This window comes from Mustela putorius, unplaced genomic scaffold (genome assembly GCF_011764305.1).
Source record: "Mustela putorius furo isolate JIRA1106 unplaced genomic scaffold, ASM1176430v1.1 tig00003858_pilon_pilon_pilon, whole genome shotgun sequence".
Taxonomy (NCBI): domain Eukaryota; kingdom Metazoa; phylum Chordata; class Mammalia; order Carnivora; family Mustelidae; genus Mustela; species Mustela putorius.
This window is the reverse complement of record NW_025422010.1, coordinates 2,945,721-2,970,598: the sequence shown is the minus strand read 5'-3', so window position 1 is coordinate 2,970,598 and position 24,878 is coordinate 2,945,721. Positions and strand designations below refer to the sequence as shown.

The 24,878-nt window shown below is 40.8% G+C and overlaps 1 protein-coding gene across 1 annotated transcript in view; it reads right to left on the bottom strand.

The window, feature by feature from the left end:
- Positions 1 to 24,878, bottom strand: part of MAPK1 (mitogen-activated protein kinase 1) — a 105,752-nt gene that overhangs the window by 34,927 nt on the left and 45,947 nt on the right. The window contains exons 2-3 of the mRNA XM_004742524.3: positions 11,404 to 11,586; positions 8,583 to 8,772 (exon numbers count right to left, since the gene is read on the bottom strand). Coding sequence (XP_004742581.2) covers positions 8,583 to 8,772; positions 11,404 to 11,586 — 373 coding nt within the window. The remainder of the gene's footprint in view (positions 1 to 8,582; positions 8,773 to 11,403; positions 11,587 to 24,878) is intronic.

Genomic DNA, 24,878 nt, shown 5'->3' with positions numbered 1-24,878 from the left:
GACATGCTTAAGAAATATTCTTAAATGGATATCAATCTTTGCTTAAATATCCCAGAGTTGGGTGTCTCAACTCAACTTCGGAAAGCTCCCATTCACTGCACAAATGTCTTCCTCTAGCCTTGGACCCGGGGATTGCCATACAGTGCCTCTGATCCCACAAGTCCTGCAGCAGACTTCGACTACACCACTGAGGAAGGGTTATGTATCTGTGGCTGAACAATCACCATCAATCTACTGCATCTTTAAAAGAAGCAAATGTCACATCTGCTTTGCCAAGTTCCTCTACCAGAGGCAATTTTCTATGTGTATTGAGTGGCCTGATGAGGAAATCCTGGTCCTGCTCTGTAGCTCTGACACTAACTCTGGCTACTATACTCTCGTAACTTCAGTCTACATTAACATCCATCATAAGCACCACCCTCACCTTTCAAAGCTGGCTTGCCAATCAATGCCATTACACTCCTCATAGTAATGGGCCTGTAAGAGAACCTGGTTGATGTATGGCCATAAGCTTTTATGTGGGCTCACAGTAAATACTAACTTTGGCTTGGCTGATCTTGAGGCTTTCAATGTCCCTGGCACCCTGATTGTTTCTTTCAAGCCTTTGCTACTAATTCCAGTGACACCAACTGCAGGAAGGATTCCTAGTAGTCATGCCCAGGAAGCTAGCAACATGGTCCTCTTTGGCATGATTTCCAACTCAGAGAAGCAACAATTGATGATTTCTTCCTACAATCTGGAGGTGAGTCCTCTAAGCCATTCCGAGCCATCACCTGGCACATTGCCCTACCACCAATCTTTTTTAATTCTGTGGCTTGAATTCTTCAATGTATCTGTAACCCAGTTTTTCTTTTGAGAGCTAACACTTCATCTGATTCGAATTCAACCAAAGTGATGGCAGAAGTGATACTATGTGACTTCGGAGGCTATCATAAAATGCAACACGACTTCCACTGGGCTCTCTCTCTCTCTACTGGGGTACCTGGAACCCTCAGGAGGGAACCCAGGACACCTGGGCTGTATGTGGCTGTTCCAGGTGACAGCCAGTATCAATTGCCAGGTACATCAGAGGATTCCAGTCCCTAACTTCACATCTTCTAGCTGATATCCAGATGTGGGAGCAGAAACCAATCATCACTGCTACCCTTTGACTAATTCCTGATCCACAGAAACAATGAGCTAGTACATGATTACTATTGTTTCAGACCACTACTTTTCAGGTGATTTGTTACAGAGGAAGAAACAGCTAATACAGCGGTAGTGGACACACTACTTTTGGTGGGACAGGCACTCTGAGGAGGCCCCTCTGAAGTGATACTGAACCATTGAAAAGATGCTAACTATGGAAAGACAGGGGGAAAGCCAGAGCATGCCCTAAAGAATCTAGCTGGGCAAGTATGAGGGGCATAGGTGGCAACTAGACCTGAAGCCTCCTAAAACGGCTCTTGAATTGACTGCTTCCACATCTCAACTGTCACGACCTTAGCTGAGATTCAGTTTAGTTTGCTGGAATTAGGAAAACTAGCTTGGTTACCTGCCTGCAAGCTAATTCATCCTTTAGCTTCCTGTCTAAATGCTGCTTCTAAAATATAAGTCACCGTTCTGGCTCAAAATCTTTAACCAATCCCCTTCACCTACTGAACAAAATGCAATTTTTTTAAAAAAAAGATTTTATTTATTTGAGAGAGAGAGAGAGAGAGAGCGCACATGAGGAGAAGAAGGGTAGAGGGAGAGGGAGAAGCAGGTTCCCCGCTGAGCAGGGGCTTGATCCCAGGAACCTGAGATCATGACCTGAGCTGGAGGCACATGCTTAACCGAAGGAGGCACCCAAGCACCCCGAAACCCTAATTATTTAAGCATAACCTTCAAGACTATTCACATGCTGCCACCAAACTATCTTCCTAATCTCCTCTCTCCTACCGCCTTCTCTGCCCACATCTGCTCCTACTGACTCAATACTACATCTGCGTTTATGACCTAACTGTGCAATGACCTTTCCACTGAGTGCCCTATCCATTCCATTCCCTTACCCTAAATCCAGCTTGAATGTTACCCCTTCTGAGAAGTTCCCCAGAAATCAACAACACCCCACCCAAGAACTCACTGCTCACTTTTCCAAACTCCTCTAATACTCTGTTAGACACATATTAAAGTATCTCCCACAATCCATGACAGCTGAGCATATGCTCATCTCCCCAGCTAAAAGATTATCAAGTCCCTAGAAAAAGGCAACACTTGACTGACTGGTTATTCCTAAATGTTATATACATAATGGACACTTGATGTTTAGTCAATAAATGACTTACTTCACATGTTTATGAAGCACAACTGGAGTGGATTAACTGGCACAGACTCTAGTGGTGACCATTTTTCACAATATCTGAATTACTGATAATCTTTTAAAAAATAAAAATCAAGGGGTGCCTGGGTGGCTCAGTGGGTTAAAGCCTCTGCCTTCAGCTCAGGTCATGATCTCAGGGTCCTGGGATCAAGCCCCATGTCAGGTTCTCCGCTCAGCGGCGGGCCTGCTTCCTCCTCTCTCTCTGCCTGCCTCTCTGCCTACTTGTGATTTCTGTCTGTCAAATAAATAAATAAAATCTTAAAAAAAAAAAAAAATCAAGGTACAGAATTACCAGGGTTAATATCTTATGTTAAACAATTAATGTTAGTAAAATTACACCATTCCGGGGCACCTGGGTGGCTCAGCGGGTTAGGCCGCTGCCTTCAGCTCGGGTCATGATCCTGGGGTCCTGGGATGGAGCCCCACATTGGGCTCTCTGCTCAGCAGGGAGCCTGCTTCTCCCTCTCTATCTGCCTGCCTCTCTGCCTACTTCTGCCTACTTGTGATTTCACTGTCAAAAAAATAAATAACTTAAAAAAAATTACACTATTCAAAGTGGCAATATTGAAGAAGAAGGAAAAATTAAAAGCTGGAATTCCTAGTATTCCTTTACTAGGAAGGACAACATAACCTATCATGCTGAATGCTGCAATACAACTATCTTCTTAGGATTAAAATTAAATGTGCAGTTGTTCTTCCTCATCCTCTCCCTGCAGAAAATCCAGTCCACCCTTAAGGGGTTGGCCATGTGACATAAGGATCTCTGTGGGAGAACCACAGTGGCCCATGGGGGTATGAGGAACCCAAGCAGAAATAAGAGGGAGCTCCAGATCAGGGAATGGATGTGTGAGATGAAGAGGGAATTCATATGGGGAGGCAGCAGCAGCCCACCTAAGGTCTGAGAGTCTGAGCAAAGTGAGCAGAGGATCCATGGATGATACTGTACAAACCAATTATTTCATTGGAAGCTGCAAAATGATGAGTTTTCTAGTTTACTATTTGTTCTGCATTAACTAGCTGGCATTCTTTTAAAAGAGCCAATTCTTCATCAATTGGAGCTGTTTACCCTGATGCACAAACCATACTAGAAAGACAGGAAAATGTTTCATCCCTTTCATTTAGTGACCGATGTTCAGAATAGTAAGTTGGTATAAGGGTGACCTCGTTTTACTATTTATATCCCCCCAGCCTAGCACAGGACATAGACCAGTAGGTTCTCAAAAGTTATTGGTTACAATTTAAAATACAGAGGGAGATGTGGGGTTTAAACCTCTAGATTTCACAACTCTATTCATAGTCATCAATGAAAAGCTCATATGATTTAAAAAACAGACCTAGCCAAATTTATATGATATTGACTAAAAACTACAAAGGTTACAAAATTTAAAAAAAAAATTCATCATAATTCCATACAAAGGAAGGTATGGACAAATTGCATATGGTACAAGAAACACAAAATGAGCTCTAGCACTTCTACCTGGCTACTTTATAGGCTCTGCAAACTCAGATTTTCATTAAACAAAGGAAACCGCAAAGATAGCTTTCATGTCCTGTGTTCCAGAATCCTCCTTCCTAGGCATAACCAGAACTAAAAAGGCTATGATACTAGCAACCTGGGACTCCAACTGCGATTTCTGTGGGCTCTGTCTAGCGAACATTAAGGACACAGACTGCTAGAGACCTAATTCCCCTGGTAGTACCACTAGAAATATGCCAGCATAATCTCCAAATAGATCTACAACCCTTCTGTTTCTGTGGCCCTGAGAAATAAAATGGGAGTCTATAAGAGAGGCTCCCAGAAGGTTCTAAGAGGACAACATCTATTTGTCTCAGGGCTTCAAATAACAAGTGCAAAGCATGTTTATGGAAGTGAGAAAGAAATCTTACTATTGTTGACCGTGAAAAGTTAAGTCTGAAGACATTAATAACAGCTGATATCCTGAGGGCTCAAGAGTAAGAAATACTTTAGTTAACAGAAACCAATGGAAAAAAGGAAGAAAATGACATGACTGTCTACTTGAAAATTCAAAAAACCCTAAATGACAAGAGGCAAGATCACCGGTTATAAACTTTCTAGGCACAGGGACCTGTAGTACAGGTATCATGGTCACCCCAGGGTACTGAGGATGTGATAGATACAGTGATTTCAGAGCTCAAGCAAACAAGACCTTCTCCCCATTGGTGCTCTCAACTCTTATATACACACCTAAACTGTCACTGTCCCTTGACCTACCTTTGGGACATGCTCACCATGACAAATCAGAGATGACAAGCCATACCTCCTGAATATTTATGCCCATGTGAATTAAGCACACCCCATACATACATTTCAAAATGTGGGTGAATTGCACTATTGTAAATATCTATATAATCCCACTGTGTTTCTGAACTTCTGTGTTATTCTGGCTTTTGAAAACAATACACAGATTGTGTGGATGGCCAACAACACAGATCAATGTGGGTATAAATTTTGGTAAGTATGAATAAAATGGCCCTAGGTAAAGAGAAGCCCACAAACAGTGAACAGACAAAAAAGTAGTCTGGTTCTGTTTGTTTTCTTTTTAAGGATGAGCATTTTCAAACAAAGTTAGGAGTCAACTTTTCCCAAAAATACTATATACTGAAAATACTGATCGAGAACATCTCTTCAAAAACAAACGGAAGCAATCTGTCATAACAGAGTTGTAGTAAGAAATAGAAAGAAAAAAGGAAGAACTAGGAGACAAAAATACTGTAATTTTTCAAGAAAATCACTAAGTGGCTATTCCTATTAGCAGCTTCATTCCTTTTGTGCCCACCTGGCTTTTAGCTGCAGATCGATGGGAAAGGATCTGGTTACACCCCACGTAAGACAAGAATCTAATTCTGTCAGATCCCAAGAGGTGACAGAGTCCAACCAAACTATATCTAATGTAGGAAGCTACCCTCTACTACATCTCACAGAATGTTGGTCACCCTGTTTCAAACACTCAATGATAGTGAATAAGCTAATCGACTACCTGGAGCAGAACCCACCGCCTTTTTTTTCAGATAGTTCCAGAAGGTTCTCCAAGATCTACCTTCAACCAACAGCTCCAGCTTAGTATCAATGACTTCCTAATTCTCATCCAAAGCTGCAGCCACACAAAGCAGGCCTCAGTGTTTATCCCTTAACTTCTTATTTCCTTTCTGTTGTTCCTTTTGCCTACTATGATACTCTGCTCAACACAGCCACTCCCTTACTGAAAGCCTGCCCATCTCTAGAGGACAAGCATGGACACCACCTGTTTCCTGATGCCTCTCAAAGCCCCAGCCAGAACTAACCCACTCTCTCCTTTGCATTTGTACACTATTCTTTTCAGTATCTCAGTTACAGCAGATATTATTACAATAATCTATTGTTTATCAGACTTCTGACCTATGAGTTTTCAGATTGCAGAGACAGACACTCCTCCCTCTCCCTTGCCAGGTACTCCTTAAGGGCTTCTCACAGGAATGTTTGTTAAACTGAAGTCCAAGAAATGATCACTTTATACATCTAAATGCACTTTTAAAATAGCTCTGAGATATAATTTGCATACCACATAATTCATCCACTTAAGGTTTATAATTCAATGGTTTTGGTATTATACTCACAGGGCACGCAACTGTTACCCCCTTCTAATTTTAGAAAATTTTTGTAACCACAGGAAGAAATCTTGTATCCATCAGCAGTCTCCCCAATCCTCCCCAATCCCACCTGCCTAGGATTTTATTTTATTTTATCCACTTCCTGTGCTACAGATTTATCTATTCTAGATATTTCATGTAAATAGAACCAAGACTGGCTTCCTTTACTTACATAATAATTTTCTAAGGTTCATCCACATTATAGCATATACCAGTATTCCATTTCTTTTTATTCCACTGTATGGATCTACCACATTTTAATTATTTACCATCAAATGGATATTCAAACTGTTTCCACTTTTGGACTATTATGCTACTTTAGATTATTTGTACACTAGTTTTTGTGTGGACATATTTTCATTGAGTGAAATCCTTACCAACACTTATCACCTGACTTTTTGATTACAGTCAACCTAGTATGTATAAACTGGTATCTCACTGTGGTTTTGACTTGCATTTCCCTATGACTTATGATAACAAACATCTTTTCATGTACTTACTGGCCATTTGCCTAACTTCTTTAGAAAAATGTCCATTCAGATTCTTTGCCGAATATTAAACTGGGCTATTTATTTTTAATTGTTGAGTTATAAGAGTTTTTCATATATTCAAGATATAAATCTCTTATCAAACACATGATTTATAAATATTTTCTCTCATTTTGTGGGTTGTCTTTTCACTTGATGGTTTACTCTGTAACACAAGTTCCTCATCTACATGAAATCCAATTTTTGGGGTGCCCTGCGTGGCTCAGTGGGTTAAGCCTCTGCTGTTGGCTTCACCATGATCCCAGGGTCTGGGATGGAGCCCCGCATCAGGCTCTCTACTCAGCGGGGACCCTGCTTCCCCCTCTAGCTCTGCCTGCCTCTCTGCCTACCTGTGATCTGTCAAATAAATAAAATCTTTAAAAAAAAAAAAATCCCAGCTTTTTTCCCTCTTGTTGCTTGTCCTTCTGGTGTAATGTATAATAGGACTGCCTAATGCCAGATTGCAGAGACTCACTCCAATGTTTTCCATTTCCATTTAGCTTCTAAATTTAGGTCTTTAGGGGCACCTGGGTGGCTCAGTCAGTTCGGCTCAGGGTCCTGGGATTGGCTGGCAACTGGCTCCACACTCAGCAGAGAGTCTACTCATCTCTCCTTCCCCCCTGCCCCTCCCCTGGCTCGTGCACACACATCAAGTGCATGCTTGCTCTCTCAAATTAAAAAAATTTATGTTTTTATTTATATATTTGACAGAGAGAGCACGCAAGCACGAGAGAGAGCACAAGCACAAGACAGCACAAGCAAGAGGAGTGGCAGAGGGAGAGGGAGAAGTAGGCTCCCCACTGAGCAGGGAGCCTGAGGATGCCAGGCTCAATCCCAGGACCCGGGGTCATGACCTAAGCCAAAGGTAGACGCTTAACTGACTGAACCACCCAGGCTCCCCTCAAATTAAAATCTTTAAAAAAAAAAAAAAATTTTTAGGTCTTTGATTTGTTTTGTGTTAATTTTTATACATGATATGAGCATATATTCAGTTGTCCCAGCACTTCAATCATTTGTTGAAAAGAATGACTTTGGTACTCTCACCAAAAATCAGTTATCATAACATACAGGTTTATTTACTCACTGATTAATTGATTACTATAGTTTTGTTAAGTTTTGAAATCAAGAAGTGTGATAAGTCCTTCAATTTTGTTCTTTCATACGATTTTGGCTATTTTGGTTCTCTTGAATTTCTATATGCATTTCAGGACCAAGCTGTCCATATCTGCAAAAAAGCCACCTAGAGCTTTGTCAGGGATCACACTGTGTAGATCAATTTGGGGGAGCTCTGCCTCCTAAATAGTGTTAAGTCTTGCAATCCAGACACTGCTATCTTTCCATTTATCTAGGTCTTCTTGGATTCACATGCATTTTTATCAGACTGAATCCACATTCTTTCATATCTAATACAGCCTTAGATTTCCCTCCTTGTTTAGCTCTGCTACTGTTAAAACAAATATATGTTTGCAAATGCTGCCCATTTTAAAAAAATATTTTATTTATTTGTCAGAGAGAGAGCACAAGCAGGGGAGCAGCAGGCAGAGGGAGAAGCAGGCTCCCCAGTGAGCAAGGAGCCTGATGTGGGAATTGATCCCAGGACCCTGAGATCACCCAGGTGTCCCAAATGCTGCCCATTTTTATGAGAACTCTGAGGACTTTAAGGATCTAGGGTTTTTCACATCAATTGGGAACATCCTAACTACTAAAGTCATAAAGGCTAAGTTTTCAGTTGTTTTCTGAGTATTCTTTGTATAAAACTTATTGAAGAAAAAGGTTACCAATGAAATGATTTTTTAACTTATACATAATGCACATGATCCTGCTTTCATACATGTAAGCATAAATGTACACATGTATGTAAGAAAACAGCAAGAACTCTGGAAGAAAATATACCAATATGTTATAGTGGTTACCTCTAGATGGTAGAACTGGATGGAGAAGAGACCTAGCGCTTTTTACTTGTGTGTGTGTGGGGGGGGGGTACATAAAAATGGTTTAAGCCCAGTGAAGGAGGACTGTTTTTTCCCCTCAACATGTATCACCCTAAGAGTAAACAACCGGCTGACCTTGAGATCGCAGGTGGTGTTGAGCAGCAGGTTGGAAGGTTTGAGGTCACGATGCAGTACATTAGCTGAATGGATATATTTTAACCCTCTGAGGATCTGGTAAAGAAAATAGCAGATATGGTCGTTGCTGAGGTGTTGCGTCTTCAAGAGCTTGTAGAGATCTGTTTCCATGAGGTCCTGTACTATATATCTGTTTAGACAGGTTAAGGTAACAGAGCAAATTATCTGGTTACACTTAGCAAAGCACACTGAAATCAAAACGAACCTTCTCCCCAAACAATCCATTATTATATCATGAGGCCTGCAAGGAAAATGAGAAACTGATGAAAATCTGATTTACCTCTATGGAAGGAATCTGAAATAGTTAACCTTCTTAAGTCCTGTGGAAAAAATAGCCATTAATATCTGCCTGATATGATCAATAACAGGCCTAGACTGAGATGAGACAGGCTGTTAATACAAATACTGGATAATCTTTCATCCTAGTCCATTGTCAACAAACCCTCTCCAAGGGTGGCCAGCCGGCATCATACACTCCCCTCTTCTCTTTGGCCCAGCAACAACTTCTTTTTTTTTTTTTTAATATAATTTTTTATTTTTTATAAACATATATTTTTATCCCCAGGGGTACAGGTCTGTGAATCACCAGGTTTACACACTTCACAGCACTCACCAAAGCACATACCCTCCCCAATGTCCACAATACCACCCCCTTCTCCCAAACCCCCTCCCCCCAGCAACCCTCAGTTTGTTTTGTGAGATTAAGAGTCACTTATGGTTTGTCTCCCTCCCAATCCCATCTTCTTTCATTTATTCTTCTCGTACCCACTTAAGCCCCCATGTTGCAACACCACTTCCTCATATCAAGGAGATCATATGATAGTTGTCTTTCTCCGCCTGACTTATTTCGCTAAGCATGATACGCTCTAGTTCCATCCATGTTGTCGCAAATGGCAAGATTTCATTTCTTTTGATGGCTGCATAGTATTCCATTGTGTATATATACCACATCTTCTTGATCCATTCATCTGTTGATGGACATCTAGGTTCTTTCCATAGTTTGGCTATTGTGGACATTGCTGCTATAAACATTCGAGTACACGTGCCCCTTTGGATCACTATGTTTGTATCTTTAGGGTAAATACCCAATAGTGCAATCCAGCAACAACTTCTAATGTCACTGTTCTTTTACCTCCCTTCTTGTCCCCCCTCCTTCTCCTGAAGAATAAAACCTTCGGAAACACAGACCTAGAACACACTACTACTAAATGCAGCCTTCTAAGTGCTTGACTCTTTTTTTTTTTTTAGATTTTATTTATTTGGCAGAGAGAGAGGAAGGGAAGCAGGCCCCCTGCTGAGCAGAGAGCCTGACGCGGAACTCGATCCCAGGACCCTGAGATCATGACCTGAGCCGAAGGCAGCGGCTTATCCCACTGAGCCACCCAGGTGCCCTATGTGCTTGACTCTTAATTAAGGTTAAGATCTTAAATAAATGAGAGCATTGGGAAGTCATGCTAAGGGGCTCACGCTGCCTTTACTCCTCTTGCTTTCTTGCCTACCCACATATCTAAGCCACCTAGAATTTTATCTGTGGATGATTTCTTTCTTACAGAAATTACATTCTAGAACTCTTTAGCTTTAACTTCACCCGATTATTATTTCATTAGCAGTATTTCTGTGTATCTCTTATTCATTTCTGTGTAAATATTATTGTATGTCCCCTACAGATTTATGTTAGATGAGACACAGTATGGGATTCAGAGGAAACAGAATTTGAAAACTTGTCATCTTGAAACAGACTTGATTTTCCTAGTAAAAGGTAAAGGAGGACAACAGGTGGTAGCAGGAGGCATTTCACTTAACACTACAACTTGATAACAGAGCTGTTTAAAAAAATGGAAAGGGCTGGGGCACCTGGGTGGCTCAGTCATTAAGCGTCTGCCTTCGGCTCAGGTCGTGATCACAGGGTCCTGGGATCAAGCCCCGCATCCAGCTCCCTACTCTATAGGAGGCCTGCTTCTCTGTCTCCCACCCCCTCTGCTGTGTTCCCTCTCTCGCTATGTCTCTGCCAAATAAATAAATAAAATCTCAAAAAAAAAAGGGGGGGGGCTGCCTAGAGACAGTGAGCTGCCTGTCCCCAGCTGGGCAAAAAGCAAACTGGGAAAACTGGTAGGAATGCTGTACTAGCCTGAATAGTAACTTTTCTCTGGCAGACTCTCTTCAGATACTTAATGCTTCTATCTTTCAAATGCAGTCTTTAACCACGGAGCATTCTCTGGACCAGATTTCTAAATGCTGCTGATAGTTAATAACGTAATTTCAGAGCTGAGTCAAATTTAAAGACCATGAAGGCTAGGCTAGTACCTTAATAATGAGAAAACAGACCTAAAGGTAAATGACATTGTCTAAGATCAGGACAGTCTGGATTTGACCAGGTGATATCCAGCACAACCTCCTTCTTACTCTACTATTCATTCCCGCTCTTTTTACCTCAACAAACAATATCTAGAATGGAAAAAACATGACTGGAAATGGTGTTAAGATTTTCCATAACTATACTTAACCAAAATCTTTACTGGAATGGACAGTAAATAATGGACAGTAAAAATACAGGTTCTAAAAGACACTAAAAAGAGTTACTGACAACTCATAAAAATGAATCAAAGAAAAAAATTATACAAGTCTAATAGCAAGCAGATTACAATTTTCCCTTTAATGTGGTTTATATACTTTTCCTTTACTCTGATAAATCCAGGTATTTCAAGTTACATTTCTTCAATAAGGTGATCAATCAGTGGAGGCAGCTGTCTGAAAAGGATACACATCTTTCATTTGCTCAATGGTTGGTGCTCGAATAATGTCATTGATTCCAATGATGTTCTCATGTCTGAAGCGCAGTAAGATTTTTATCTCCCTCAGGGTTCTCTGGCAGTAGGTCTGGTGTTCAAAAGGACTGATTTTCTTGATAGCTACTCGAACTTTGTTGACATTATCATAAGCAGAGCTAAAAAAAAAAAACAACAACAAAAACAAAAAGGAGGGGGAGGGGAAAGATGGCATTTAAAATAGTTTAGGAACATCTTGGCAGAAAGAATAAAAATCGGTAAAGTATTAAATGTTTAGCACTCTGGGTAAATACTTGTTTCATACAGGTGAAGGTAGCATGTATATTATCCACAAAAAAGCCACAAGCTAGGAAGGATGTAGCTGGCACAATGCAAAACATACTCAATCTCAAACTTAACACAGAGCCCAGCCCCGATAAACATGTAGATGCCCACTGTCATGAGCCCCCGAACATGGTTTATGCCATACACCCATACACAAAACATTTTCCCAGTTTTTAACAGCAACTGCATTTTGGTGAGAGTAATCATTTGTCTCCAAAACAACTTCCTATTGTATCAGATTCCTCTGACTCAGCAGCAACATTCAAATGACCATCAACTACATTTTCAGCCCCAACAAAAATGGACCCAAGAGGACGCCTTCATTGCTTGAATCTACTTTGTCTTAATTGCAAAATGACATGACTCTTTCTTCTTTTTTAACAGCTTTTTTTTTTTTTTAAAGATTTTTCTTGGGGCGCCTGGGTGGCTCAGTGGGTTAAGCCGCTGCCTTCGGCTCAGGTCATGATCTCAGGGTCCTGGGATCGAGTCCCGCATCGGGCTCTCTGCTCAGCAGGGAGCCTGCTTCCCTCTCTCTCTCTCTCTCTGCCTGCCTCTCCATCTACTTGTGATTTCTCTCTGTCAAATAAATAAATAAAATCTTTAAAAAAAAAAAAAAGATTTTTCTTATTTATTTGACAGAGATCACAAGGAGGCAGAGAGAAAGGGAAGCAGGCTCCCTGCTGAGCAGAGAGCCCAATGTGGGGCTGGATCCCAGCACCCTGGGATCATGACCTGAGCCAAAGGCAGAGGCTTTAACCCACTGAGCCACCCAGGCGTCCCTAACTGTTTTAAGTAACAAATTAATGTAGGCTCATATAGTGCCAGGACTGACGTCATATAAATGATAAGCACATTATTCTTGAAGAAAAATGGTGGTTCTATGTGTATTAAGGTGGGTTTTAACCATAAAACACAAAAGCTATAGGGGGAAAAAAATCACATTTTAAGATAGTACTGGTAAGATAGTGCATGGTTTTGAAACCTACTGTAACACATTAAAAAAAAAAACATCTTGCCCTTCAAAGTTCTTTTCATATACCTAATTACATTTTGTCTTCACAATATCTTTAAAAAGTAGAGGACAGCAATGTTTTTATGTACATTGCTCAGGTAAGATTCCCTTAGATATAGAAAGAATAATTCATTTACCCAAAGGACTAATATCCCTAGGCCTTCTTTTTCCAAAGTACCTTAGGTTTATGTCCTCTTCTCAGGAAGCTGTCCTTCCATCTCACTCTATCTGGGTACATGCTGCACTGACAGGCTGCCACCAGTGGATGAGTCCCATCACTTAACTAAAGTGCTACTCAAACTGTGGTCTCCAGACCCTTGCATAAGGATCACCTGACATTCTTGTTAAAAGTGCTAGTTTCGGGGCACCTGGGTTGCTCAGTTGGTAAAGCATCTGACTCTTCATTTTGGCTCAGGCCACGATCTCGGAGTTGTGAGATTGAGCCCTGCAGCCACTGGTGTGCTCAGTGGGGAGTCCACCTGAGAGTCTCTCTCCCCCCACCCCCACTCTATCTTTCCCTCAAATAAATAAATATTTTAAAAATTTTTAAAAAGCTAGTTTCTGTGCCCCATCCTAGGCCTTCCTTTTTGAAAAAAAATTTTTTTTTTTTAAATTCCAGTATAAGTAATGAACAGTTTATGTTAGTTTCAGGTGTACAACACCTGATTATGCTTCAACAATTCTACATGATAAGTGCCCTTTCACCTATTTCATCCGTCCCCCCCCAGCCACCTCCTCTCTGATAACATTTGTTTTCTATATTTAAGAGTGTCAGGGTTGGGGTGGGGAGGGAGTAAGAAGAAAGAGTTTATTTTTTTGCCTTTTTTCTTTGTTCACTTCTTTTGTACCTTAAATTCCACATATGAATTGAATCATACAGAATTTGTCTTCTCCTATTTTTAAAAAATATTTTATTTATTTGACAGAGAGAGATCACAAGCAAGCAGAGAGGCAGGCAGAAAGAGAGGGAGGCAGGCTCCCTGCTGAGCAGAGAGCCCGATGTGGGGCTCGATCCCAGGATTCTGGGATCATGACCTGAGCTGCAGGCAGAGGCTTTAACCACTGAGCCACCCAAGCGCCCCAAGTCTTCTCTTATTTCACTTAGCATAATATCCTCTAGATCCATCCATGTCACTGCAAATAACAAGATTTTACTCTTTTTTAAAGGCTACTCGACTAATACTCCATTGTATATACACACATTGTCATCCACTTACCTACTACTGAGGGACAACTGGGTTGCTTCTGTAGGTTGGCTATTATAAAAAATACTGCTATAAACATAGGAGTACATATGTCCTTGAATTAGTGTTTTCATATTCTTTAGGTAAATAGTAGTGGAATTACTGGATCACGTGGTAATTCTATTTTTAACTTTTTGAGGAATCTCCATACTGCTTTCCAGAGTGGCTCTTACTTTTTTTTTCTTCAAAGCACTTAACCAAAATATTAGGGTAATCTCCCAGCCCCCCCCCCCCGCAAAGACTTTGTTTTATTTGTCAGAGAGAGAGCACAAGCAGGGAAAGTGGCAGAGAGAGAAGCAGGCTCCCCACTGAGCAGAGAGCCCGATGTGGGACTTGATCCCAGGACCCTGGGATCATGACCTGAGCCGAAGGCAGCAGCCTAACCAACTGAGCCACCCAGGCATCCCAATATTTGGGTAATCTTACAACAAAACCTGTAACATATTCTTCAAAAAAAGAGTTCTAAGGGCATCTGGCTGGCTCGGCAGAGCATGTGACGGACTATCTCAGGGTCATGAGTTGGAGACCCACATTGGGTATAGAGATTACTAAAAAAATAAACTTTAAAAAAAAAAAAAAGTTCCATAGCTATCACACAGGGCCGGCTCAGTTCTTTCCAAACTGACTTCAAGGTCTGACTTAACAGAATTCAGGTAGAAGCAATAATAATTATGCCTTCAATTTTGTGATGGTTTTATGTATTTTAGAGTGAGTGAGTTGGGGGGAGAGGCAGAGGAAGAGAATCTTGAAGTACACTCCCCAGTGAGCGTGGAACCTGGTGCGGGGCTTAATTCCATGACCCTGAGGATCACGACCTGAACCGAAACCAAGAGCTGGATGCTCAACCAACTGAGCCACCCAGGGGCCCCACTGTAATGCATTTTAATCTTGAATGTTACCACTCTCTTTATGATCAGTACTCTATTTAATCTTTTCTATAAGAGCTTTCCATTTTAATAAGTATCAATACCTGGACCACTGAACTGAAGCAGTGCAATAACACTGACAGGCAATAAAACATTGCTTGTTTCCTCAAGTGCTAGAAATACAAAACAGTAAAATTGAAAGTTTTTTTTCTCAAATTTGTGCTTCTGTATGGTATTTGTCAGTCTGCTTATTCTGAGAATTACTGATGCAATGCTGTAGAACAATGCTGTAGGAGGCACTTTACTTTTATTTACCTCAATTCTCCCACACTACTGTTAATATATTGCACTTAGGTGCCCTTGATACTTTGATATGAAATATATTTCCTTAAATAAAAGAATCACTACTCAAATCTTTGGTTTGTTGCATGAGGGCCTAAACCACTGATTTTTAGCTCAGCAGGCAGAGGGATATGTCATTCAAACAATCCAATTTGATAATGATAATGAATATTTTTAGAAATTAAAACTCATTTTGGGTAATTAAAATCATAGAGCATGAGTCCACCAAAAGAGAATTTACAGGTTAAAATATTGGTTTAAACTCAACATTATAAATTTCTTATTTTACTGAAGCAGGGCAGTTAAACATGGCCATAAAATTTGCTTCTGAGCACGACTGTTGGGGGGAGGGGCTTATGGTTAACATGCCCCAGCAACTGTATCAACACTAGTTGATAAAATAACCAACTGATCCCTTTTAAGGGAGAAGGCATGAGATCCTCCTCATTGGTTCCCACTTGAAAAGAAGACACGACTCTGTCCATGGAGTTGGGTCATTTCCTATCGGTTTTCTAGCTCCTTTTTGTTTTATATAATCTGTCATAGAACTGGTCACAAATACTCTTTTTGGAAATTAAAACTCTTTTCCATATTCTTCCATAACAACTCTATATTTACTCATTTTTCCTTGGATTTCTCAGTTTCGTTTTCTATATTCTATTTTGCTATATCTTATCATAGACTTTTTGGTGTTAGCTTTTGTTTTAAAATCACTCTGGCATTACCAACTCTTTTTTTTCTTTCCTCTAAGAATTTAATCTTTGCTCACCTCCATCTCCCCCCACAACTGATACCATGCTACAACTTTTACTTGAAATGTGCCTCTGTAAACAATTTATGGGTACAGTTTAGGACCTCAATCAGTATGTGATTATACTGTCTTTGGATGAGTTGATTTTAGATATTCAAATTTTTTCTTTGAACTGATAAACTTGCTCTTTTCAAAATCAAAAATTTAAGTAAGTTGTTCAATATTAAGGAAAGGAAAATCTTAGGGTGCCCAGGTGGGTTCATCAGTTAAGCATCTGCCTTCAGTTCAGGTCATGATCTCCCGGTTCTGGGATCAAGCCCCACACTGGGCTCCCTGCTCAGCAAGGAGTCTGCTCCTCTCTCTCCCCTTCCCCCTGCTTGTGCTCTCTGTCTCTCTCAAATAAATAAAATCTTTAAAAAACAAAAAGGGAGAATCTTCCTAACTCATCTCTATAAGGCAAATAAACTTTAACAGTAAATAAAAACTGATGATGAAAAAGAACTAAAACTAAAACTAAAGACAGAGGCACCTGGGTGGCTCAGTCAGTTATGCATCTTGATCTTGGCTCAGGTCATGATCCCAGGCTCCTGGGATGGAGTCCCGCATAGGGCTCCTTGCTCAGAAGGGGAGGCTTCTTCTCCCTCTGCCTGTCACTCCCCCCGCTTGTGCTCTATCTCTCTGACAGATAAATAAAATCTTTAAAAAGGGGGGGGGGTATGACCACTATGGAAAACGGTATGAAGGGACCTCAAAAAATTAAAAATAGAACTATCATACAATCCAGTAATTTCATTCTAGGTATCTACCTAAAGAAAATGAAAACACTAATTCAGAAAAATATGTGCAACCATTCTTCAGTGCAGCATTATTTACAATAGTGAAGACAGGGAAATAACCTAAGTGTCTGCTGAAGAATGGATAAAGATGTGGGATATATGTGTGTGTTATGAATATATATGTACATATGTATATACACACATTTCACCTTTAAGTGGAATCTAAACAACAAAATAAAATAAAACCTAGACTCATAGATACTGAGTAGTAGTTGTCAGAAGGGAAGGGGTTGGGGGCAGGGTGAAATGGGTGAAGGGAATAAAAAGATACAAACTTTCAGTTTTAAAATAAATGTCATGGTGATGTGATGTATAACATGGGGAATACAGTTAATAATACTGTATGAATTTTGCATGGTTAACACATGGTAACCAGAACTATTGTGGTAATCAGTTAGCAATGTATACAAATGTTACATCACTACAGTGTATACATGAAATCGAGTACTGTTGGGCACCTGGGTGGTTACGCATCTGACTTTGGCTCAGGTCGTCCTGGCATTCCCCCCTCCCTCTGCCCCTCCTCTCACTCATCCACATGCTCTCTCTCAAATAAATAAAATCTTTTCTTTTTAAATTAATTTTTTAAAAGATTTTTATTTATTTATTTGACAGACAGAAATCACAAGTAGGCAGAGAGGCAGGCAAAGAGAGGAAGGGGAGCAGGCTCCCCGCCAAGCATGGAGCCCGATGCGGGGCTTGATCCCAGGACCCTGGGATCATGACCCGAGCCGAAGGTAGAGGCTTCAACCCTCTGAGCCGCCCAGGCATCCCTCAAATAAATAAAATCTTAAAAAAAAAAAAAAAAGAAGAAGAAGAAGAAGAAAAAGAGAGAGAAGAATTGAATACAGAACAGAATACTGTCAATTATATTTCAATTAAAAAAATTTTAAGGGGTGCCAGAGTGGCTCAGTTAGTCAAATGTCCAACTCTTGATTTCAGCTCAGGTCTTGATCTCAGGGTTGTGAGTTTAAGCCCTGCACTGGGCTTCATGCTGAGCATGAAGCCTACTTAAAAATAAAAAAATCAGGGGTGCCTGGGTGGTTGAGTCGTTAAGCAGCTGCCTTTGGCTTGAGTCATGATCCCAGGGTCCTGGAACAGAGCCCCACATCCGGCTCCCTGCTCCTCAAGAAGGCTGCTTCTTCCGCTCCCACTCCCCTTGTGTTCCCTCTCTTGCTGTGTCTCTGTCAAATAAATACATAAAATCTTTTAAAAAACTAAAATTAAAAAAACTAGAAACAAATTTAAGGGGAAAAAAGAGACATGATAACAAGGAAAAAATTAAACATTTCAAGATGTCAAAAAGAGTGATAGTGGTTTAGGGGCACCTGGGTGCCTCAGTCAGCTAAGTGTATCCCTTCGGCTCAGGTCACGATCCCGGGGTCCTGGGACTGAGCCCTGTGTGGCTTCCTGCTTGGTGGAGAGCCTTCTACTCACTCTCCTTCTGTATGCCACTCTACTTACATGTGCTCTCTCTCAATCTGTCAAAAAAAAAAAAAAAAATTTGTGGTTTATGAACCTACATATGTGATAAAATTGCAAAGAAAATACACAGAAATGAGTGCACATTTTAAAATTAGTGACATATGAATGAGTTCTAGAGTGTATCAATGCCAATCTCCCAGCTATGGTATTGTGTTGTAATGTATACTGTAATGTATGATTGTAACACAAGATGTTACCAGCAAGGGAAACTGGGATTTCTCTGTATCATTTCTTTTTTTTTTTTTTCCTCCTAAGATTTAATTTATTTGAGAGAGAGAGAATTGGGGGTAGGGTCAGAGGGAAAGGCAGACTCCCTACTAAGCAGGGAGCCTGATGCGGGACTCAATCCTGGGACTCCAGGATCATGACCCAAGCTGAAGGCAGTAGCATAACCAACTGAGCCACCAAAGTGACCCTTTCTGTATTATTTCTTACAACTGTATGTGATTCTACAACCATCTCAAAATAAAACGTTAAATTTAAAAAAGCATCTAACAACAGGGAAGTCATTATTCATAAAGTGAAAAACTCTGCAGCTGAGAAAGAGTGAATAGAAAGATCTTCGAGATTGTTAAGTGGAAAAAAAGCAAGGTCCAGCAGTGAATAACATGCTATCTTTTTCTAGTAAATAATAAAAGATATATATTAATATATTAATATTTGCCTGTGTTTGCATAAAGGAAGTCTGGAAGGATACACAAGAAAATAAAGGATCGGGGCGCCTGGGTGGCTCAGTGGGTTAAAGTCTCTGCCTTCGGCTAGGGTTGTGATCCCAGGGTCCTGGGATCAGGCCCCCACATGGGGTTCTCTGCTCTGCAGGGAGCCTGCTTCCCCCTCTCACTGTCTGCCTGCCTCTCTGCCTACTTGTGATCTCTGTCTGTCAAATAAATAAATAAAATCTTAAGAAAAGAAAAGAAAGGATCAGTGGTGCAGGCACAGACAGCCAGGCTGGAGTAGGGCAGAAAGGAGTGCAAAACCCTTTACTGTATACCTCTTAATTGAAGAGCCATGTGAACCTCTTCAAAAAAAACAAAACAAAAAAGTCCCACAACTTTTTAATTAGGGGAAAAAATGTACAGAAGAGATACCAGTGGAATACTGGAATCTTTAAAAGAGGAAGCACAATTATTTTGAAATTCCTGACCAATACAAAAATACTTGAAAAATTATTGGAAAGAGGTGCAAAATATCTTTACTTAACTTTGTTCCCACCTGAGAGAATAGTGTACTCTATCTTTAATAAATTAAAAAAATTTTTTAAAAATAATTTATTTATTTGACAGAGGGAGATCTTAAGTAGGCAGAGAGAGAGAGAGGAGGAAGCAAGCTCCCCACTGAGCAGAGAGCCCGATGCAGGGCTAGATCCCAGGACCCCAAGACCATGACCTGAGCTGAAGGCAGAGGCTTAACCCACTGAGCCACCAAGGCGTCCCTGTTTTAAGATTTTATTTACTTAACTGACAGAGAGACAGAAGGAACACAAGCAGGGGGAGTGGGAGAGGGAGAAGCAGGCTTTCCTCCAAGCAGAGAGCCCAATATGGGGCTCAATCCCAGGACCCTGGGATCATAATCTGAGCCGAAGGCAGGCACTTAATGACTGAACCACCCAGGTACCCCAACATTACTCTGCTCTTGAGGAATTCAAGCTACTGATAGCCAGTCATCTCACATAAATGTAGCCTCAATTTCCAGATAAATCCTGAGATCCATAAATCGTGGGGAAGGTATAGGTCTAAGGCTGGAGGTTAGCATACTCAATATTTAAAACAAATTCCTGCTATTCAGCAATAAAAGGGAATGGACTTGATATAAACACCACAGAGGAATCTCAAAATAATTATTTTGAGTAAAGCCTGACTACCAGAAAAGTACTTCCATTCATAGAAAACACAAACTCATCTTTGGGGACAGAAAGCAGATTTTTGGGTTGCTTGGGGCTGGTGAGGAGGGAGGCTGGTGGGATAGAAAGACTACACAAATAGAGACCCAGTAACTTTGGAGGTGATGAATACATTCCTTATCTTGGTTGTGTTGATAGATTCATGGGTGTATAATATGTCAAAATATAAACTGTACACTTTAAATATGTGTAGTATATTGTTTATCAATTGTTTCTCAAGAGAGAAGTTCCTAAAAAAAGGAACCAAGGCTCCCTGGATATGTGGTCAATTTCTGGGACAGGGTGGATGGGAACAGATTCCAGAAACATATCTAATCAGTAAATGTGGAAGTAGAAGCCCACAAAATTCTGGAGTAGGTTATTTAACAGATGTTTTGTGATCACTTAGGGAAGAAAAGGGAACCAGCATGAGTCAATTATGAACAAGTCATGCTAAACTAACTTCATTTCCTGTTTTGATAGGGTTACCACAACAACACGAGAGTGACACCAGAGCTGTGGTGGACTCAAGCTGCACTTGTCAAGTACTTCCCATTTGTGAGACTTCATGTTAGGGTTGGTGACAAAAACAAGTAACGATCCTGCCCTGAAGAAGCTAAGAAACGTGCAACAGGAACAGACAACATACACTGCCTTTAACATAGTAAAGCACTTCTGAAAGAAAAGGCAAAGCTGGATTTGGATTAAGTCCAAACAAGGGTCTTAGGAGAGGATTAAAAGACGATGAGACCTATAGAAACCATACCCTGAAGGATGAGCAGGCTTCTGAAAGAGGCGCAAGGGCACCAAGAAACACAAGAGTTAACACATGGATAGGTAAACAAGCAGAACATCTATGGGGACCACTGGCCTCACCTAGCTGGGCCCCTCTTCACAAGGAGGTATTTACAGGGTCTGAAGAACATGCTCATCAGGAGCCCCAAAATTCCCTACTGCCTGAGTCTGCATCAAAGGCTGTGCAAGTCTCTTACACAGCAGCTCTGCTGAGAGGAGAATGGTCCTCCAGTTTTTATATCACAGAGTGGCCAAAGGGTAGCTGTTTGCAGGGTGTGCACTGCACCTGCACTGTCATGTCAAGCTGGGTATCCCGCTTATGAGACACACATCAGCTCAAGCTCATGGCAAAGGCATGGGTCTGGGCTCTGGAACTGCTGACACCGAACTTCCAAGAAGCCCAAGAATTTTCCATTTGAAGCTCATCTTTTTTTTTTTTTTTTTTTTAAGATTTTATTTATTTGAGAGAGCATGGGCAAGAGTAGGGGAAGTGGCAGAGGGCAGAGGGGAAGCAGACTCCATACTGAGCAGAGAGCCCAACGCTGGGCTCCATCCCTGGACCCTGAGATCATCACCTGAGTGGAAGGTAGTCGCTTAACTGACTGAGCCACGCAAGAACCCCAATTTGAAGCTGATCTTACAGGTCTTTAAAAGGGTTTATCTGTGTGATAGGAGGAGAGACTATATTTAAGGTTTCTTAATTTGATGTATATGGTACATGCGGCTCCATTTGTATTGTTCTTTTTTTCCCACTTGCATTCTTGACTCAGGCCTTGCACACATTAGAGCTGGGTTTGAGAAGTACAAAATGAAGATGTGGGGGCTGGGAAAGACAAGAGCCGTCTTTAACTTCCTGATTTTAAAGATCTAAGGATGCTTGTGGGTGATAAAGATGGAGGAAGTGAAGATTCTCTTCTTCCAAGAGCATTAAGGAGAGATCAAAGTTGAGAATAAGATATAGGAATCTTTAAAAGAAGCCAACCAGGTAGAGGCACCTGAGTTGCCCAGTGGGTTAAGCATCTGACTCCGGGTTTCAGCTCAGGTCATAATCTTAGGATTGTGAGATCGAGCCCCGCATCCAGCTCCATGTTTACCAGGGAATCTGCTTGAGATTTTCTCTCTCCCTCTCTGCCCCTTCCCCCACTCACACACACACAACTGTGCTCTCTCTCAAATAAATCAATCTAAAAAAAAAAAAAAAAAAAAAAAAAAAAAAAAAAAAAAGAAGAAGAAGAAGGAAAGAAAGAAAGAAAAAAAAAGCCAACTGGGCAGCACAGCTGAGGAGAGTTGATGTTATGAAAAGGGATCTGAGGTCAGAATTCAGAAACAGTCAGAGGAAGAGGAAATGGCTGAAGAGAGAAAGTAGTATAAGTAATAATGGAATGAAAACCCTTGTTGTCCAACACCAAAACCACATGCTAAACCACATCCAAGAACCAGGAGAAGGTGGTGTTTCAGAAGCCAAGGACGGAAAGAGTTCCAAATAGGAGAGGCTAAGGAAGGTAAAAACTGCAAAGCAGTGACTGAATTTATGTGTGGTAATGTGGGTGTAAGTAAATGGAGGAGAATGGCGACAGCAGTGGAAAAAGTACAGCTGACTGTTTTTTAAAGAAGGCAAGGAGGAGGAGAACAACTAGCAAATCCAGGTGAACAACTGAGAGGCACAGGGTGTTATGAAAGTAGTGGGTGGTCGGAGGCTGGGGCACCAGGTGGAGGGAAAGAAAAGGTTCCTTAGAGCTAGCTAGGGGGATGAGCGAGAGTGCTTTTCAAGCAAAGCATGTGCGAAGGTGCAGAGGCCTAAAGGAACCCGGGGTAATGGGATGTAGGATATGGGAAGGGACATGCTGGGGTTGAGGCTGGAGGTGTAAGACTAGACTAGAATTAGATATGGGAGAAATAGTAACTTTACAGTGGAGAAATCTGACAGATACCACCTCAACCAGGAGATAACAGTTTATACCCTTAACTGATAACAAGTGAATACTGCCAATCCCCTGACAGGAGGAGACAAGAAAGGCATTCACCTCTGTAATATTCCTTCCCAATACCTGTAACCCCAGGCTAATAAAGAGAACATCAGATAAACCCAAACTGAGGAACATTCTACTAAACACTTCAGCAGTATTCCTTAAAACCATCAAGGTCATGAATAGAAAGGGTGCAGAACAGTCCCAGAACAGAGGAGATGAAGCCAAAATGACAACTAAACGCATGTGGTATCTTGGGAACAGAAAAGTGAAATCAGAATAACGTCTGGAGTTTAGCTAGAACATACTAATGGTGGTTTCTTGTTTTCATAAGCTTACTACAGCAATGTAAGATGTCAGCATCAGGAAAAACAGAATGGGTAGGGGCAATGGGAACCCTCTGTACTCTGTATGCATCTTCTCTATAAACCTAAAATTATTCCAACATAAAAATTTATCTGAAAAAGCTATTCTATTAAATGATAACTCCAAAACAAATGAAGTGATTAGTATGTGGATAATATGGGCTAAATTTAATAAGCAATTCATAAATACATATTTTAATTTCTCATAAGTGAATGTTTGCTAGTATTAAATTATTCCTAAAAAGGTAACTGAAAACTTTACCCTACTGAACTTTTTTAAAAAGATTTTATTTATTTATTTGACGGAGAGAGAAATCACAAGTTGGCAGAGAGGCAGGCAGAGAGAGAGGGGGAAGCAGGCTCCCTGCTGAGCAGAGCTCAATCCCAGGCTCAATCCAGGACCCTGAGATCATGACCTGAACAGAAGGTAGAGGCTTAACCCACTGAGCCACCCAGGCTCCTCCCCCATTTTTTTATTTTTTTAAGATTTATTTATTTGAGAGAGAGAGAACAAGTAGTGTGGAGGTGCAGAGGGAGAGAAAGCAGATTTTCTCCTGAGCAGGAAGCCCGATCCAGAGCTTGATCCCAGGACCGAGATCATGACCTGAGTAGAAGAAGGCAGATGCTTACTGAGCCACCCAGGAACCCCTACCTACCCTAACTGAACTTTATAAGATAAATTCCACCTCAATCATTTGATAAACATTTACTAATAAATACCTAACACTGTCTAAATATTCACTGCAAACTGAAATAAATAAAACATTCCACCTGTCTTTCTCCCTTTGAGCATCCTAAGAATAGCGATGACAGGGCGCCTGGGTGGCTCAGTCAGCTAAGCGGCTGCCTTCAGCTCAGGTCATGATCCTGGGGTCCTGGGATCAGGCCTCACATTGGGGCTTGCTTCCAGCAGGAAGCCTGCTTCTCCCTCTCCCCCTACTTGTGTTCTCTTTCTCTCTCTCTCTGTTAATTAAATAAGAAAAGTCTTTTTTTTTTTTTTAAGATTTTATCTCAGGGTCCTGGGATCACGACCCGACCCGAGCGGAAGGCAGTGGCTTAACCCACTGAGCCACCCAGGCGCCCTAAGTAAAAGTCTTAAAATACATATATAGAGACAATAAATGAAGATATATACTGTAGCACTACCTAAAAGAACAAAGCTGTACTATCAAATATCAAACATAAGGATTAATACATTATGGAATATTAATTTAAAGGGTCACTGTGCAGTTATTAAACTGAGAATGAATACTCCAGTAACTAAAGGTAAGATTCAAAATAAAATAAAAGACTGAAGCTTTAAAATATTACCTAGAAGAGGCAATTTATGAAACAAGCTAGGATGGTGGGATCATGAGTGATTTAAGACATAATTCAAATTGTCTTTTGTCTCACCATTTCTGTCTATTCCATTGGGAGAAAAAAATAACCAATAAAGTGTAGGTTATATAAAACAAGAGACAGCTTAAAATAAGGCAATAACCTGAGGTTTGAAGGACTTCCTAAAGTTCTAAACACCTTCACAGGATTTTGCTCCTAGCTATGACAAAGGAACACAGGCTCATTTACTCTCCGATCTTTATT